Raw genomic sequence first — 20311 nt, 5'->3', positions numbered from 1 at the left:
TGTTCTTAATTTCGAACCCTTTTACAGAATGTGAGTTACATATTGAGGATTATTACCGGTTTGCACTTACATGAGTAACACGACTGGTGCCACATGTGGGGCAGTATCTGCTACCCTTCCAGAGTACCTGATATCACCCCCAGTGTTTGTTTGGGGTTCGTATTGCTCAGTTTTTAGGTTTTTTTTTAATGTTGTGTTTTGTGTACTTTTGTTTGTCTGTTAGACTTTTTTCTTATTTAGCCAGGGGCCTCGGTGGCAAAGTTGTCTTGGTATGTCAAAATAGTTCTACTACTGTACTCACTGGCCAGTCAACACTGCAGTTGTCAATTCGGAACCCGCTGGTGCGGTTGCTATCAACTGAAACCTTAATTGACTTAAATCGGCAGTTTTCCTATCAAAGGTCAATGGTTTTCTCTGTGCACTCGGCTTCTTTGTGGCGATTAAAATTTTTCGTTAAAACACTAACATTCAACCAATCAACATAGTGTTGTCTGTTTATTTTTGACGTTTCTTTGGTACCTTTAGCCTTTCTTTTAGACATTTTAAGAACACTTCTGACAAACAGTAGGTCATTGACGAACTATTTTTAGGTAATCTACATCGACAGGAAAGAGGCAAAAGATATAAAGCGGACATTCAAAGTCAAAGTCGAAAAATAAACTGACAACGCCATTGCACAAAAACCAAAACAACAAAAAGACAATCAACACTATACAAAACACAAAATCGAAAATTAAGACTGAGCAACAAAACAACGGATGTAATCTCAGTTGATCCGGAAGGTTAGGCAGATCCTGTCGCATATGTTGCAACAGTCGTTTTGTTCATATAAGTAAAAACCCGGGGATAAGTCTAACTAGATAGGTCACATTCTGGAAAAAAAGGGGTCAACTAACTCGCGATGGCGTCTGTACAATTTCTAAGGGAATGAGTATGATTCACCACTAGGAATTTTAGGTTTAATAGCTTCCTTGTGAGTAGCAGTCCTCTGCCAAAGAAATCATCTCTTTTTGTTATAAATTTCTGTTTTCAACCGACACTCATTGTTAAAAGGAAGATGCGGTAAGATTTCTTATTAAACAGCTCTACTAAAGAGACAAAAAAACCAAGAAATTAACAACAATAGGTCACCGTACGGCATTCAACAATGTACCACAATTCAAACGAGAAAAATAACGACCTTATTTATGTATGAGAAATATTGGATGTATTATATGAGTTCTTCATAGTAACCCAGCTTTTTATAATTTATTGAGAAGACATTATCCACATAGCGTAAATGTAAGTTGGCGGAACTGCTAGCATCTTTTCATTCTTTCTAGGAACATTATGCATAAAGTCAGTCACATATAAATTAAGATGAATCTAACCCTTCCCTATATCAATTTAACTGTAACTGATGATTATTTAAGGTACACCGTCACCAAAAAGATATAAGTGTAGACAATGAAAATGCGACGGTTTTCAATCACATTCATCTTGTACATTGTATAAATTATTCTACTGACTGGGATTATGCAATTTATATACCAAATGCATGTAAATCTTTTTTAAAACAATACTACTACACATGCCAGCATGATCATCTTGTGAATGTATATCTCGTTTCTGTGATCAGTTTCAAATCCACTGCTACTATGGCGACCCTTGTAGCTCCCGTAGTTATGGTCTTATATGTATACCACTCGGTTGATACAACTGTAAGTTGATATTTCGTCTACGATGCTGTCACCAGCTAAGTGATCACAATAGTTTGCTAACATGAACAGTTACTGATTCGTTTGTTGTCTATAAAAGAGAGACGAAAGATACCAACGGGACATGTTAAGTCGAAAATAAACTGACAACACCATGGCTAAAAACAAAGACCAACACAAAATCAATAGTAAGCAAAACAGAACATAGAAAAAAGACTGAGCAACACGAACATAAAACGGATATTCAGTAACGGTGATCCAACTTGTTATGGTTTTCGTCAAATTTTCGAAGGGATGAGTTCAACTTATGCACTCCTTTATAGGTTTTAATAATGAACGGTAATCATCAACATCTTAAGGCATATATCCGAAGCCATATGAAATTAAAACTAAACTAATAAAAAGGAGCCGTTACATGTAAAAAGTCGAAAATAATAAGTTCATACCCAACCAAAAATGTTTTCTTAGTAGGGAGTTGTCCCATTGTTTAGGCCTATTTACAGTTCAAAACAGCGAGTTTATATAATTGAGTTACAATTGACACGTAGCAACTTTTTCAACTTAAAAGGCTTTGCAATTGAAACTGAGTAATAAAACTTTAATTTTGAAACAAACTGACAAATCACAATGAAAATTTACAATATTTGTAAAATAACTTCAAATTACTAAAAGAAAAACACTTGCAAACGCTCGAAGTTAATAATGAAGATGGAGTTATCATTCATATATAACTCGTCTAAACATCAACCCAACAATGTTAGATCTGTAAATTTGCTTTCGCATATATATATATATATATATATGTTAGTCAATCATGTTAGATATTAACAACCCCAATTAACTTTTGCTCCCCTTATATGCAAATAACATCATAGAGAGCAATTAAAACGCAAAAGTGTCGGATTCATTTTAGTTTTTCCATTATCAAGTCAAATATTCATGATCATTTTACCACACAATTTAATATCATTTTAATTTAAGCAGTAAATTTAAATTACCCAGCATACAACACTGCTGTTACAAACACTTGTTAATCCGGAAGTCAGTGGATGACAGCAGATTGATTAATTGTGAACATACTTATTTTCACAAGTGGGAAATGATAGCTAAAGGAAAGTATCATTTTGGTGAGTTTTCCTCAAATTTTGTATCCGTTTCTTAAATTCCGAAGTGTGATATTAATGATTTTAATGCATTTCTTTTGCATGACCTATTTCTAAATTAGATCTGAACTCATAAGCTTGGTTTTTTTTAAATCCTTGAACTGCAACTAGAATTTAACTTACTACTTATATATTTCAAATCTATGATGTAATTCTATTTTAGGACATCTTTAGCATAGTACTTGGTCTATTTAAACACTTACATAATATAATTTACGTTCTTTTTTCAACTGAGAACATCAAAATTAATCAGGAATTATAAAATCATAACCTATATCGCCGGAGTTACAAAAAGTGCATAGCCAAAGTTTTATCAAAGCATAGTTAACTGCTCTAAATTCACATAGAATTTAGGGATTTATATTTCACAGTAACTGAATCAGAAAAAGGAAGATTCGTGCGATAGTTTACGACGACGATATCAGAGGACAATAGACGCCAAGTGATGACATAAACTCAAATACGGCCCTTTGTGAGCAAATTTCTTTCAATTATAACGTTCAACTAGAGATGATAACAGCACAAAATGATTTTCAGGAGTTCCAACTTTTAAAATGTCAATGCCAATCTTTTTGATGATTATATAAAGAGGGGGCAATAGAGGTTCCGTTATGATGTTAACAACACCTCGATTTTGGCAAACACAGTTATCAAAAAATGCAAAAAATACTGAAAACAGTAAACAAAGTGGGTTGAAAACAGTAAACAGCTTAAATTGATCTCAGATAACAGTTAAAAACACTTTGAAAAGGGCCATAGCAGGTTAACAATATTGCACAAACACACACCCCTTTCTATAAAAAAAAAATTAAGGGTACACTATTTTAATTAGTAGAAATATACCTATCTTTACCTACACATTCTAAGTTAAAATACTTCTTAAAGATTAACAAATCTTCACTTCATCATGTTATGTGGGTTTTTTTCCAAACAAACTCATACAATATAAAAAAAAAAAACACTTAACAATTTCTAAATCAGCTTCATTTATAACTCATAATATTTCAATTATAGTTGACTTTTAACGCTTTATGGACAAACACTAAATTACAGAATTTATTACAAAATTATAAAAGGAGTAGGTCCGGTAAGGACCGATTTTGGCCTCAAATTTCAATTTCATCTGACCAAAGATGTTGACCACTTTTTAAACACTTAATATTATATATGTTTCGATTAATTTATGTGAAAGTTTTTAACTTATTTCGTCATTAAAAACGATCCGATTCAAGCTCAAATATGAAAAATCTACCAAATATGCGAAAAAATGTCACTTTTCAGATGGTTTTTGTCAAAAACGAAAGTGGCCGCATTCGTGTTCATCCTCAACCTTTATATATGTTATGTATTATCATCAAATACAACTTCCATTTCAATATTTTGGATGAACACGAATGCGGCCACTTTCGTTTTACACGGAAACCGTCTAAAATTTAAGTAAAATGCTGGAATTGTTAAGTTTTTAGTAATTTAGCATGACTTTATGGTGCTAGTACCCAATATATATGCATTGTATTGTCAAAAACAGTCTATATTTATGTAGCAGAACCATTTTACTATCCAATAAATAACTAAAAGTTTACATTTTAACAATATTGTAAAACTGCCATATTTTGGGGCCAAAAAATGGTCTTACCGGACCTACTCCTTTTCCGACGTCAGACACGCATATCAATGAATGTGATTGTAGATAGATGTCTTTGTGTTCTGTTAAATTGTTCCTTTAAAATTGTTACACGATGATGACTGCTGTACCCATATTTTGACTATTTTATTTATTGTGTCTGTTTAGTGAACGCATCATTGTAAATATAACGGAATTTGATGAGACTGTTATCAAAGTGACAGGATTAGCGCTATAAAACCACCATTTTCTACATTTGAAAATGCCTGTACCAAGTCAGGAATATGAGAGTTCTTGTCCATTCATTTTTGATACGTTTTGTTATTTGATTTTGCCATTTGATTATGGACTTTCCGAATTGATTTTCCTCTAAGTTCAGTATATTTGTGATTTTATTTTTTACAGGGAAGAAAACGTCATTCCTGTTGTTGAAACATGTTGCTACTTTTGCAAATAAAATATGTTTAAATCAAACCGAAATAAACCAATAATTGTCATCGCATCAAAAAGAAAGTAAAGTTACCTTTCAATTCTAACGATTAAATAGAACTAGAAATGAAATTGTATAATTGTCAATTATGTCTTCAAATTTTTCCAGGACCAATTACTGATAAGGATGAAGTAGTAACAGATACTGTATCAGAGGATATGAAAGTGGAAAATTTAATTTTAGACGAATATGAAACAAGAATAGACTTCTTACAAAATGGTGTACTACCTGATCCAAGAATTATGATTCCACAAACTCAAACAATGGACGTCTTTGATGATGATATCTTTATCTGTGCATATATGAAATGTGATAGGAAATTCTTTCGTTATGTTATTAATTGTTTGTCCTGGTTGTATGTTCGTCCTATCGTCACGCATTTATTGTCGAACTGAGACAAAGGACAATTAATTACTTAATTAAGATCAATTGAACCACAAAATGTGCACATGACAACTCAATTCGATCTTAATCGTTCAACACTTCTTATTAAGATATTTTACACGTGCCATGTGTATCATAAGACATAAGACGTAAAGCTTTATTTACAGTCGGTATAAGCAATACAATTACAAACATAAGCTCTAAAGAGATTTTAAAGCCCAATTGTGATGTAAGGAACTTTATGTAAACATTTATATTGATATAGGTACTCACTGGGTATGGGAAATGGTACAGATGATAGTGAACGGCAAGACGGAATACTACTCGAAAGCTTAAGAATATTGTACAATGGAATTCTATTTACCAGATGAATATAGTGATTTACAGAGGCCAAGAATATTCAACTCTCATTTTACCCCAAAATGTTTACCAAAACAAGCGTTTGAAAAAAGGGTAAAATGATCATTATTGAACAAAACCGAAAGATATTCTTACATCCCAGTATCACCACTGGAAACTTTTATTCCCTCAGATCGCACTTCCATGGTCAGACTTTCTAAAAAGTGTATATACAAATGGTAAGTTATGAGATCTTAGATAAAGCGCATAATATCTTCACGAGTTACTACTTCAATTTAAATGTATATTTAGGATCTGTCGTCACTCTTTTACAAGCTTAATCAATTTCGTTAAAAGTCAATACGTCATAAAATAATCATCCTTAGATCAACTGTATGAGATGAAATCAGTGTAATTCGTTTTCAGATATTGCATTAAAACACTAGCGAATTTATGAACTTTTTATTCGCAGATCGAAATATCCATTCCAATTGGTTCTTTTACCAAAAAAAATGGTCTGATTTCTTGGCATCAAGTAACAACCCATGCCTTGTATTGAGACATGAAGACATAAAACAGGTAAATTTAGATGAGTCCTGCATAACACAAATTATATGAAAAAACTAAATAAAACTGATAAGATTACATACGCGTAAAAATATTTGTACATGGAATCGACATTTATAAAAAATTTAAGTCGTACAGACGTCATACATGAATTTGAACCCAACTTTGTTTCTATTTATTTTTTTCTTTGTTGAACAGTGTAGAAGGCTACAAAGTATGTGTTATCCGACTTTTTTCCCATTTATAATATTGTATTGCATTTTTCTGTCAGCCCCATTTAGTGCAAAAATGATAAATAACGCAATATTTACCCAAAATTACTTAACATGATAACTTTAATACTTAATTTTAGTCCTAAAAGTTACGACAAAAGTAATGTTATTAGGATTTGATAACATTCATTTATATTCACAGTGCATCTAACTGAAATACAATTTAAAAACTAAAACTAAGATAATATATGACAATCTCTACTAAAATGATTTGTATGCATGGCAAAGCGTTACATGGACCTCAATGTAGTTTATTGTACATGCATGCAGTTGTACAATAATCTACTAATACTAACGGTTATCTCTCTTGGACTAGAATGACAAAAGATTATCTCAGCCATTTTTGTTAACTGTTTTGTATCAATTTCAATCCGAAGTTGTTATCTCAAATGTAAAAGCGTTGAAAATTATATGATTGTAAGTCATGCTTTATCAATATATAATGTATATGTTGTTTGTACATTTACAGAAAACCCTTCAGAATTTGTCCAAACTCGTCGACTTCTTAGGATATTCACGTGATGAAGCATTTTTAAAAGAAATACAAGAGAAATTTAGTTTGTACAAAATGAGAGACATGGAAAAACTAAGAGAAAGTGGAACTGAACTTATTAACTCTGATCAGGTGTCCAAATTGTACAGGAAAGGTATGACATGACAACTATGAAAAATAATATAAAATAGGGGAAAGTGGTATGATTGTCATAAGGGCAACTCTCTGACACAGACCAAATGACGTAGATGACAGCAACAATAGGTCAACGTACGACCGCCAATAATGTGCAAAACTCATATTAAAATTTTAAAGTCCTCGCCGAGGCTCAGACTTTAAAAAGTGATAATTTAACTATCTCGATTGGATAAATCCGATAATCCACTTGTAGCAATGTAATAATCTATATATATCAACTTACCAGTAATTGAAGTGTCTATGCTTGCTCGTGTTAGGTGTGGTTGGAGATTGGAAGAATACTTTTACAGTTGCACAGAATGAACAATTTGAAGATCTGTTGGAGAAAAAAATGATTAGAGAAGATGTAAACTATAAATACGAACTGTAAAAAGGATCATCTACTACTCAATTTCTTATTTATTTTACATTAAACGCATATTTTTTATATCTACTTTGTTGGAAGTAATGATGAATAAGGATTTATTTCAGTGTCTTCTATCAGTGTGGATAACAAATAATTAAGGTATACGTCAATTCAAGTAGAAAACATCTTTGATTTTAGAAACTACTTTTTTAATTAAATACATGGTTTTTAAATACTCATCTATTTTTTTAATGCTATCTTAGTTAAGAGGCATCTGGGGCCAGCTTTACTACGACTATATATGAAATTTTCCTCAAATGAAAATGAGATGATATATAAGGTGTAACGAAACCCTCAGCTGAAGAAATACGAATAGACAAATAGACTACCAAAAACAATCTACACACAGAACTAAAGTCTTGGCAATACCAGATGTATATTACATTATGGAAACAATTGTGTTTGGTTGAATTGTTCTTGTTTTTTTGCTGTAGTTAGTAGTGTACTTTTGTCTGGATGGAAAGTCATCACTCAGTCTTTTTCCTATTTTGTTGTAGCATCGGATTGTCTTGCAGTATATCCGACTATTTTTAGGATTGTAGTCTGAGTCGTATGTGTATACTGGCCCATGACAGTTCCTTGTTGGACCCCAGAAATTACTCCATCAAAATATAATGACTCCCCATCAAGAACTAAGACTTGTGTACGATTCGATATTCGTTTATTATTCCATAAGAGTAAAGTAAATAAGTGATGGAACACTGAACTGCACACAATTTTGTTTTATTAAATGTAAAAGACATGTACGGATTGTGTTTCTAATAGCCCTCATTATAAATGCAGATATGTTCGTAAAGTCGTAACTACAATCCCATCCCCTTTTCCCGTATGTGACCCTACCGAATTAGACATATAACCGGGTTTGTACTAACATGAGCAACACAACTGGTGCAACATGTGGTGCAGTATCTATTTACCCTTCCGGTGAACCTGAGACCAACCCTAATTTTTGTTGGGGCTCTTGTTGCTCAGTCTTTATTTATTTATTTTTTTGTGGTTTGTTTACTATTGTTTATCTGTTGGGCTTTTTTCTTATTTTTCCAGGGGCCTCGGTGGCAAAATGATGTATAAAGATCTGATGAATGTCAAGTTGCTAGACTCTGAAAAATGTCATTCATTACCAGTCATTACCTCAATGTTCAGTGTGATTTTTTTTTTATTTTAATCCATTTGTTTGTATATGACCTATTTCACAATTACATGTATATAAATATATGCGTAATATACTGTGCGCTATGCGTTTTTAAACTTCATGTTTTGGTAAATGATTGATTGGTTTTCTTGCATTATTAATCGATAATTTAAAATTAGTCTACTCAGTTTTTACAACAGACAGATAACCATGATAACATCTTCATCTTCTTCGTCTATATAAAATGAAGTAAGAATTCTTATTAATTTTTTTCCAGCCAAAAGACGAGAATTATTTTCGTTAGGTTAACTTTTTTTTTTACCGATTAATTTTCGTGTCTTTTCATGAGTTCAAAAAAACTCTTATTGGATATTAACCATTCAAAACCTGTCTTCTTATTCAGAAATTAAACATGGGTCAAGTGTATCTGCCTTTATGTGTGTATAAGGGACTTTATTAGTATATCAGATACTCGCTAGGTTTAGGAAATGGTATAGATAGTATTAAACATCAAAATTGAATACTTTTCAAAGCTAAACAATGTTGTAGGTGGGAATTCAATTTACCGGATGACTATAGAGATGTAAGTAGTCACGAATATTCAATTCTCATTTTACTCCTAATGTTTGCCGAGACAAGCGTTTGAGAAAAAAGTGTAAAATGATTATTTAACGAAAATCGAAATATATTCTTACATCTCAGTATCCTTGGTATCACCACTTGAAAATATTCCCTCAATTCCCACTTCAATTGCCAGAATGTGCATATACCAATGGTTCGTTTTTTAGGTTTGAGGTTAAGCACATTATATCTTCTCGAAATACTTCTTACAAATGTTGATCCTGTTTATTCGATGCTTGATAACACAGAGTAGAAGGGTAGAAAGTAAGGCAATGTTCGAATGTTTGTCAAATCTGATGTTTGATTGCATTTGTCTTTTAGTCACACCCTTGGAGCTAAATTTTCTCGTTCACGGACGTCGGACCCACAATTTAATACATTCGATATGGAATTGTTTTACCTTATGCATCAACAGAGACGAAAACAAATCTATTATGAATGAATCGACAAAAAATCAACAATATATATAATGAACACTGTTTGGAACAGTCAACTTTTTCAATAAACTTTCTTAATTATGTTCGAAACTTTTAAAAAATGCATTTATTTAATAATTTGTTTGTTTTTTTATTCTTTTTATTATTATATTACACAATTTACTTTTCATAATCCAAATAATTGTTTTGTACACTAGTTTGTAATGTTTTTAATTGAAACGTAGCATTGAGGTGTATTTTCCGGAATATGCCGAGTATCACCGGAATGCCATGCGATAACGTTACGGAAAGGCTTGTGATAACAATCGAAGCATGTGATAAACTTTTCATATCAGCCCGCTAAGCAACAATTCGAAAAATATGAAATATACGTTAATTTAATGCTTTTATCATAGTACAGTAAAAATCATATGTTATTTATAGTCTAAGTATATGATAAACTTTTTTATCATCTGCTTTAATTCTTTTTTTTTAATATATATATTGCCATGGTTCAATTTAAACATTTTAAGTTCTGGCCATTAATAAATGTATTTATGTCTGAACATCATTCATTAAAATTCACAAGGCATCTAACTGAAATTCTTATTCAAATGTTTACAATAGATACAAGACGTTCCCTTCAATCACGCCATAAACTATCATGACAAAGAATCACATGGACATAAATTAATGCATGTTAAAAAATAAAATCACAAAAAATACTGACCTCCGAGGAAAAATTCAAAACGGAGTCCCAAATGAAATGGCAATACATGCAATTTATATGCAGACGCGTAAATCCTGTCATTCGTTTGCAATAATCTACTTATTTCTCCCCCTCATCTTAATAAAGATAAACTCATCCGCTTTATTAATTTATTTGGGTTCAATAACTAATAAATGTTTAAAAAGTAAAAAAACAAAAATACCGAACTCTGACGAAAATTCAAAACGAAAAGTCCCTAATCAAATGAAAAAAAGTTGAATGCATCAAACTTATGGATAACATTTGTCATATTCCTGACTAGGTACATACATTTTCTTATGTTGAAAATACTGGAACAAACCTGGTTTTAAAGTTAGCTAAACCTCTCACTTGTTTTACAGTCGCATACAATTCCATTGAATTGACAACAGTGTGTGACCAAATCAAACGAGCATAATACATAAAAAATTCGTAAGGGTTCCGCGGAACCCAGTGTCTCGCCTACTTTTGCTGAAAATCTCAGGCTAAAAAAAATGAGGAAAAAAATCAATAAAAATATTCCTCTTGATACTATCTTTTGATTGTTAGGAGCTTCTGTTCAAGTTTTGTAATAATCCAGGATAGTTTATGAATCTAATAAATGTTTTAAAAACTTTAACTGCAAATGGTATGTAATGTTAACTGAAAGAAAAACGAAGTCCATTTATAAGTAAAATACAGATACACAGGTACAAGCTTCTGTCTAAGTTTGGTACAAATTAAAAATGGTATCAGAAAGTTATTAATTTTTCTTAAATTTAACCACAGAGTGAATGTGTTGTTTCCTGGCAGAAAATTAATCTAAGTCCATTTAAAAATAAAATACGAAAAAAATTGAATTTTATTTTTACAAAATTTACTTCTGCATACTATCTTATGATCATAAACAAGCTTCTGTCCATGTTTGATAGTAATACAGTACAGTTTAAGAAAGTTATTAAAATTTCAAAAACTTTAACCACAGAGTAAATATTTGTGGACGACGACGACGACGGAATGTAGGATCGCTTAGTCTCGCTTTTTCGACAAAAGTCGAAGGCTCGACAAAAATATCAAAAAAGGGGGTATACAATTCAAAGTGGTGCTTATCAACGAATAATGTATATATCGATAATGAATTTACAGAATACACTCGCGAGTTAATTTAGACTCAAATAATTTAATAAAAACGGATAAGTTTATCTTTGATAAGGCTAGGCGGACTTTTGATGTATTTTATTTACTGTAGAATATTATGAATATTTTATACGCAAACTCAATCTGTGTAATTAATATGAATGTATAACTTATGTATGGAAAAAATATAAAATATCCCTGGACGTTGGATCATTGTAAACCCATGGCCCCTTGTGTATTCTTCCCTGGGTTTTACAAGTAAAATTGTATTCAGGTGATTTTCAATAAATGTATTTAAAGTCTTAAAAAAAAAAGACTAAGCGGAGAGACATTTTAATTAGTTGTAGTAGAACATTGTAATCAAATGATAATATTTATACGTGTCTGCATATATACTGCATGTATTAACATGCATTTATATAAACCACCTTGAGGTTCATGTAAATCTTTGTCGTGATTACTCATAGTCCTGTGCATAGAGAGTTTCATGTTTTTCCTATTAAACTTTTTGAACTTGCACTACACTTAGGTGCATTGTGAATATAAATGAAAGTTATCCAGACATAACTTCCATATCCACATAAGGAAATCTCTGTACCAAGTCAAGAATATGGTTTGTTATTCATTCGATTGGTGTGTTTGGGGTTTTGTTCTTTTCATTTGTTTAGGACTTTCCTTTTAGAATTTTCCTCAGACGGTGTTTTTGTTATTTCACTTTTTTGTGGACATTTGACCAAAATCGGTCGCAATATAGAACAAACATTTTTATTAAATTTTAATAAATTTCTGCTAAAAGAATCACTTCTTTCATTTTATTTTAACATAGGTTTTAAAAAAAAAAATTAGGAAAATCATACTTATTTGTTTCCAAAATGACAAGACATTTGTGTATTTTTAGTCCAAGAATATGTGGTTCAGAATGGAACGTATCCCGCTACGTGCATTGTGTAATTCTGCAGTATCTATGAATTTTTAGATCCCTGGTCTTATCTGAGAATTTTTTTTTAATTGAATTTAGTTTACATATACACTTCTTTTTCTCATAATTGAACTTAACATTTATTTATGTGATTTATGCTTTTGAATTTACGCGGGTTAAAAACCTTTGACGTCTTAGACTGATTTTTATCTATATATATAGATCATGTGAGTATGACTTGTATAAATACATATATTTATTTTAACACGTATACACAAGTCATGTGGTTGTTTATCTATTTTTAAAGCTGCACATGTTAAAACTGTTTCGCACAGAAAATGGAGAAGCCACAAAAAGGAAAATATGAATTTGGTAGGTAGGATTGCAAAGTTTATTATTTTTAAAATACAAATATATTCAATATTATTTAAATTAAAATACATTGTAAACGTGATATGAAATAGTTTCTTTTGGAAATAGCTTATCGTTAACCATGCATGATGTGTCACTGACTTAAGACGATTCTCAATTATTCAATGGAATTTCTTTTAAACTTCCGTATCGATGTATTTTTATTTAAGTCTAAGCTTTATCCCTTTTTTTTCCTTTGACTGAATGACAGGTGTTTTCAACTTTTACGGTGTCAAATGCGTTTAGTATAAATATGAGTTTATAGTTATCATAAATGGAAGTTTAGTATAAATATGAGTTTATAGTTATCATAAATGGAAGTTTAGTATAAATATGAGTTTATAGTTATCATAAATGGAAATTAAACAATGTCAAAAGGTAGAACGATACAGATCAAAATTTAAAACTTGAACTTTAAGACATGTGTAGTTTAAGGGCATACGATACAGTTACAGGGAAGGTAATGACGTTGCTAACGTAATTTGTTATTTTCGCGACGTCAAACTGTGACATATCGGGAAAAGATGCATTTTTCGACTGATTTTTATCATTCAAACTGATTTAATTTGAAAACGAGTTCATGGACCCCTAGTTTTCAAAACGGCATTTTGTTTCATTTTGCAGGGAGATTATGTGACCCAAATTTTATGAAACTGTAAATAGAGGATTTTTTTTAATTTTGATAAACATGCAGTAAAAAATGACGTTTTTTCCTCAATTCATGAACATTTGATAAATATGAGTTATTTCTGAATAAAAAAATTCATATTTTTTTAGGATATTTATAAAATACAGAAATTACCAATTATTTAACAAAAAACAATTATTGTTTATCTTTTATAACAAAAAAGTTATGTCTTTCTTTCGCAAAAGAAATTACGGCCACAAATCTAAATTTTGAGCAAATATACAAAATTTCGACCTCATTTTACTCAAAAAGTAGCACATGAAGGTATATTTTTAATGACATATTTGATTTAATCAGGTGAAAAATAGCCTATATGCAAATTTTCATGAACTTGTAAATACAGGATCAAAACTGTATCGTATGCCCTTAATGAAGAACAGTTTTAAGAAGTCAAACATATAAGATTAGAAATAAAAAAAAAATTACATAAATTTCTTTTACCAGGACCGATTACAGAAAAGGACGTTGTTGTAAGTATCAATCAACCTGGGAATGCTGATACTGAAGTCCTTATTGTTGAAGAGCAAGAGATAAGACTCTCCTTCCAAAAGAAAGGGATGGTTCCTGATCCTAGAGTTCTTATTCCGGCGTTTCAAGAAATGGAGTGTTATGATGACGATATATTTATTTGTGCTTATCCAAAATGTGGTATGTTACTTAAAATATTAGTTACATAGTGTGTTAGTGACCTAATATGATATATACAGGGTCATTAAATTCCATATGGGGTGACCATGTATATATCATATTAGGTCACTAGCACACTATGTAACGAATTTATCTTACCGACTATCTTCATTTGTTGAATTTAGACTAAAGTTGTCGTATTTGCTATCATAACACATCTTCTTATTTCTGTATCAAAGTGTTCAAGTGTTCGATTTTAAGAAACTTCTTCAATTGGTCTGCACTAAACAACTAATGTTAAAAATAAATATTTATTATCAACAACCTTGATATCAACAATATTAAACAGAACTTTAATAGTTTTAAATAATCAAACAGTGCCGAAGTCGTAAATCCACAAATAACCTTGTATTGAAATAAGCCCCGTCTCCCTACTTACCTAATATTGAATATACACGGTCTCCACGAGGTCGCTTTTAACCAATCATATGCCTACAATTGTATAGGAGGTAAGATAGTATTCCCTATGGAGGTTTTCATTATAGACATACATGTTCTATATTTTCTTGATCCTCTATTGCTATAGATCTATGCACAATCGGTGTTTCATTCTCGTATCACGACTTTTATACGTTAGCAGAACTTATCATCGACGTCATAGTCTGTAAGGGGAATGAAGTGGAAAGTATCAGCAACACTATGCGAACAAAAATTACTAAAGAACAATCAAGCATAAATGTCTAAAGGACAGGAACAGAAAAATTATGATTGATTGATTGATAAGAGATAAACGCCACTTTAAAAACTATTGTGTTATTTTATTGCGGTCAGTTTAAATTGGCGGCGAAAGCCAGAGTGCCCACTGACAACCACTTAACTGACAATCCTAGGCGTTTAAGATTGAAGTCGAGTGCACCTGCCACATACGGGATTCAAGAGAAAAAAATAGTACCATAACAGATTATCAAGTTGCTGTGCATAAATATGCACAGGTCATGAAATGTTCAACACATTGATATCATGAAATATTTGGGTTTTTTCTTATCTATAGTTTTGCAATTTTAAATTAAATTGATCAATAGTTCAATATAGAACATATGACTTTGCATTTTAAACGTTTTTATACTGATATTTTTTTATTTATTTCATTTTTTTTAATGCACATTGCTAGTAAAAAAATCCGATATAGAAAATAGAAATAGTAAATAATGCCCCTGAGGTCATATGCTTTACTAGAACTAAATTGACACCCCTCTCAAAAAATAGCATCTTGTATTAAAATTTACCGAGTAAAACATTTTCTTTAACAAATAAGAATGTTACATTCTTTCAAATCAGCAAATTATAAAATTCTTTGACTTTAAATAATCTCTAATATATAGATATTTATGCTCAGGTACACATTGGGTATGGGAGATGTGTCAGATGATAATAAAAGGTAAAGCTGAATATCACTCAAAAGCTAAAGAATCGTGTATGGTTGAATTTCATCTGCCTGAGGAGTACAAAGATGAGCCACGTCCCAGAATATTCAACACCCACTTTACACCAGTGTGTCTTCCAAAACAAGCAGTTGAAAAGAAATCCAAGATCATTTTACTTCATAGAAATCCAAAGGATATTATTACATCCCTGTATCATCATATGGTTAAGACAAAGTTCAATATGGACAGTGAAACAACATGGAATCAGTTTCTGCAATATATCCTCCATAATGGTATGACTAAGATATAACAGGAGCATTTGTTTTATACAATTTTTTTTTTAAAGTGACAAGTTTATCTATTATGAAAAATAACGATGGAGAAGGGGCTAACTGTCTGATTTTCGAACGTTCATTTTGATCAACTAAAAAAGTTTTTTATGCCAAAATAGAGTAAATGTGATAGAAATAAATTTTTTCTCTGAAAACGCATGGTTGATTTCGCAAAAAAGCCTTTTAGAGCATTTTATATAACAGGCGAACAGAATGATCTTCGGCCAAGCGAAACTAGAATCAAATTCATACATTTGCTTCTCAGCTACGCATGTGACATTTATGTATTAAAGATAAAGAAAAACATGGCCAAATAGTTATCAAAAGTACCAGGACTATAATTAAGTACGCCAGACGCACGTTTAATCGACATAAGACTCACCAGTGACGATCATATCAAAATATTCAAAAAGCCAAAACAGTTCAAAGTTGAAGAGCATTGAGGATCCAAAATTCCAAAAAATTGAGCCAAGCCGGAATTAGAATAAGATTTCCATGAGTAAAACTCGTTAATTTGACATGTGAAGTTTGCTGTTAAAATAGTGCTCAGATGCTTTTTGGTCGGAAATTTGTTAGCTGATTCAATACACAAAAACACTTATAGAATTAGCATACACCAGACCAGTCGATTGGCTCATAAGTTAAGCATACGACTGAATGTTAATTGTTTGGAAATATTTTTTTTTCTTTATATGCTGAAACAGCTTATCACTCGAACTCAGAAGTGTGTAGTAGTTGTTATCACTCATATTTAGTTAGTTTACATAAATTATTGCCATTGTGAATTGTGGTGTTCTTTATAGTTGAATGATGAATTCCTAGGAACAAGACTTATGTCATCATTTTGGGTTTTTTTTGTTGCGACTCTCACTTTATATATGCTTTTGGGAGAAATGATTCAACTTTTGTTATAGTTCATTTGATGGCAAAGAAGTTGTTTTTCCTAACTATAGAAACAAGCTTAAAATACATAATTTTTTTCAGATCGGGAAGTGAGTTCGAATTGGTTCTTTTATAACAAGAAATGGGCAGAGTTTACAGCATCTAATGACCTTGATGTATTAGTAATGAATTACGAAGACCTTAAAATAGTAAGTTGGAAGGTCCTTTCAATATAAAATTACAGTTTACGATATGACGAATTTACCAGTAACTAACAAAATATGAAATCTATCACCTAGCTCATTTCTTTGATTCGGTTTTCATCAAAGTATAATTGCATCCGCCTAGAGAGCATGAAAATGCCCCCGAACCACACTTTATCCTGATAGTGTTTTTATCTTTTCTGAATGTTGCTTATATTTCCTAGCTCATCAATAATGCAACAGATACTTATTTTGTTTAAATCATCCCGAAGTAATATTCGAGACTGACGGTCTTACCAATCCAGATATTGTTTATAGCAATTTTTTTTAATTGAATAAGAGATAACATTTAATGAATTTTAAAAATTAAGCTGGCAAATACTAAAGATATTACAATTCAAATAAATAACAGTTTTATGAATCTACATCCTAAAACTTCTAAAAAGATATTTGTCAGCTCAGTATGTGTTACTAAACCCATTTTTACTTGATATAAATATAAAGAAAGAAGATGTGGTATGATTGCCAATTACCCAGAAATCAACAATTACATGTCACGGTACGGTCTTCATCAATGAGCAAACCCCTACACTGCATAGTCAGCTTTTAATACCCTGAAATGACCATGTAAAACAATTCAAACGAGAAAACTAAAGACCTTATATCAGTACAAAAAATTATCGAAAAACAAATATGTAACACATAAACAAACAACAATCACTTAATTACAGGCTCCTAATTTTGGACAGACACATACATACATATTGTGGCGGGGTTAAACATGTCAGCGGGATCTCAAACCCTCCGCTAACCTGGGACAGTGGTATAACAGTACAACATAAGAACGAACTATAGAAATCAGTTGAAAAGGCTTAACTCATCAGATTGACAAAAATACAAATGGACGTGGCCGGGTACTTGTACATCCCAACAACAAAAAAACACTAGGTACAGATCTGAGAGTATTCGCAGTTAACTGACAGCTAGTACATTTACATGATTTAAGTATTTTGCAAAAATTGCAGTCTTTATAAAGATGTGCATTGAACTTACATATTACTATCATATCCACTGAGACCAAAGGACGAGGTTGTATATGTAAGCAGCACTATGCCACCGTTTTGTCGTCAACAACGAGCAAAACTCTTACCGGATAGTGTTTTAAAATGCTTTAGAAATGTTTATTATAAGAAAAAATGATACAATTCAACATTTATTCTTATTTATACTGATTTTTTTTTGTAGGATACAGTATCATGTCTTTCTAAACTAGCGGATTTCATAGGATATCCCAGAGATGAAAAGATGTTACAAGAAATAAGTGAAAAATGCACTGTGAATAAAATGAGAGACGCAGAAAAGGAAAGAGACAGTGGAACAGTGGTTGTCAATTCAGAACAAGTATCATTGTTATATAGAAAAGGTAGGTTAAAAACCGTGTATGCTCTATAAAAATGTATGTTAAAAACCTTGTTTGCTCTATAAAAATGTATGTTAAAACCGTGTATGCTCTATAAAAATGTATGTTAAAAGCCGTGTATGCTCTATAAAAAGGTATGTTAAAAACCGTGTATGCTCTACAAAAATGTATGTTAAAAACCTTGTATGCTCTATAAAAATGTATGTTAAAAACCTTGTATGCTCTATAAAAAAGGTATGTTAAAAACCTTGTATGCTCTATAAAAAGGTTTTCGGTGTTCTTGTCACAATTAGAGTTCAGGGAAATATATGACCTACCAATGCAAAGAAAACACTAGGTGTTGGAAATTATCTTCAATAATGTACAGTTTTGTTTTTACAATATTAAATTGAAATATACAGGGTAAGTATTAAAGTTACAATTAACAAATTGTTGACATAAGCAAAATCTTAATATGCTAAATATTAAAGTATCACCTTTTAAATTCAGGTCTATGGTGATATAAACTAGCAATATTACTATAACCTACATGCAAAATAGTATTTTAAATCCATGATATAAAATGATTTTTATAGATAAACATGCAGTGGACACGAAGCATCAGTGGAAATATTTTGAATTAAACAAATTTTATATTTCAGGTGTTGTTGGGGATTGGAAAAACCAGTTTACTGTTGCTGAAAATGAACAATGTGATGCTCATCTCAAGGAAAACATGAACGGAGACCATTTAAATTTCAAATATGAAATTTGAACTATATTACAGCTGGTTTCTTGTGAGGAAAGTGTGTTTCCTGGCGTTTCTATGCAACTGATCACCCGATTCATTTAGTATTAAACATAGTATATCTAGTCATTCAACAGTTATATATTGAAAAAAACACAAGAATTAAGTATCAAAAGTGTAAATTTACATGTGTTGAATATTAAAGTTATAGAGTTAAGAAAATATCTTAGAAGACCAAAAAATTACCATTTGGATTGTTTGGAATACCTGTTAAAAGTATGGCAATCATTTCAAAACTATGTTTTGGTCCGAGAACACAATTAATTCGTAGTGCATTTCTTTTAGAACATAAATGAAAATTAAAAAAATCCCACTTGCGCTTTCTCAAAGAAACTTTTACTGGGTGTTGTACTACTTTTGGGACCAATTATATCAAATTTATAGAAAACTTCATCGGCTCTAACTCAAAATATGGACAATTTTATGTTTAGGGCGTCTTGAAATCTTTTGACAGCTTCCGAAGTGCTCATTTTTAACCTTTTTCAGCTGGACCAAATCACTACTTTCCTTTAAAATTCTGGACCCAAATTTTTTGACAGTGTAATTTCATCCCCCTACTTGCAATTTGAGGCATTGAACATGGAGAAAAAAATTTGGAAGGAGTATAAAAATTAATGGTAAGTAACCCACTGTCAACACTAGGGACTATATTTGTGAACAACGAAAATCAAGGGACGACAATGGTGGTCTCGGACCTTTTGTCTGGTAAATTTACATGTCAGCAAATATACCTAGTATATTAACTTATTTTTAATGGTTCTTCTATGCAATATCGCATAGGTCACATCACGCTATGTGTCTAGTGCATTCTTTAAGGTTTGGATATTCTGGTACGCTCTACATGAGCAAATAAATTATTTAAAACAACATTGATGATAAGGATAGTTAGTGGTGCTTCATATATTATACTAAGTGTTGGAATCAGATGGGACAGACAATGTGTCCCCTGAAA

At 31.3% G+C, this 20311-nt stretch overlaps 1 protein-coding gene and 1 long non-coding RNA gene across 2 annotated transcripts; both read left to right on the top strand.

Annotated features, from left to right (window-relative positions):
• Positions 1–2624: 2624 nt before the first annotated feature.
• LOC134714201 (uncharacterized) lies at positions 2625–6276 on the top strand. Its single transcript, XR_010106510.1, has 3 exons — positions 2625–2824; positions 5624–5936; positions 6170–6276. It is a non-coding gene; the product is annotated as an uncharacterized LOC134714201 (long non-coding RNA).
• Positions 6277–12828: 6552 nt separating this feature from the next.
• LOC134716018 (sulfotransferase 1A1-like) lies at positions 12829–19433 on the top strand. Its single transcript, XM_063578685.1, has 6 exons — positions 12829–12957; positions 14129–14332; positions 15708–16028; positions 17052–17158; positions 18398–18575; positions 19214–19433. The coding sequence occupies exons 1-6, from the start codon at positions 12924–12926 to the stop codon at positions 19324–19326; spliced, it is 957 nt and encodes a 318-aa protein (XP_063434755.1). The 5' UTR covers positions 12829–12923; the 3' UTR covers positions 19327–19433.
• Positions 19434–20311: the final 878 nt, after the last annotated feature.

The sequence above is a fragment of the Mytilus trossulus genome, chromosome 4 (genome assembly GCF_036588685.1).
Source record: "Mytilus trossulus isolate FHL-02 chromosome 4, PNRI_Mtr1.1.1.hap1, whole genome shotgun sequence".
In the NCBI taxonomy this organism is placed as follows: domain Eukaryota; kingdom Metazoa; phylum Mollusca; class Bivalvia; order Mytilida; family Mytilidae; genus Mytilus; species Mytilus trossulus.
The sequence above is the reverse complement of the archived record's forward strand: the minus strand, read 5'-3'. Positions and strand labels throughout refer to the sequence as shown.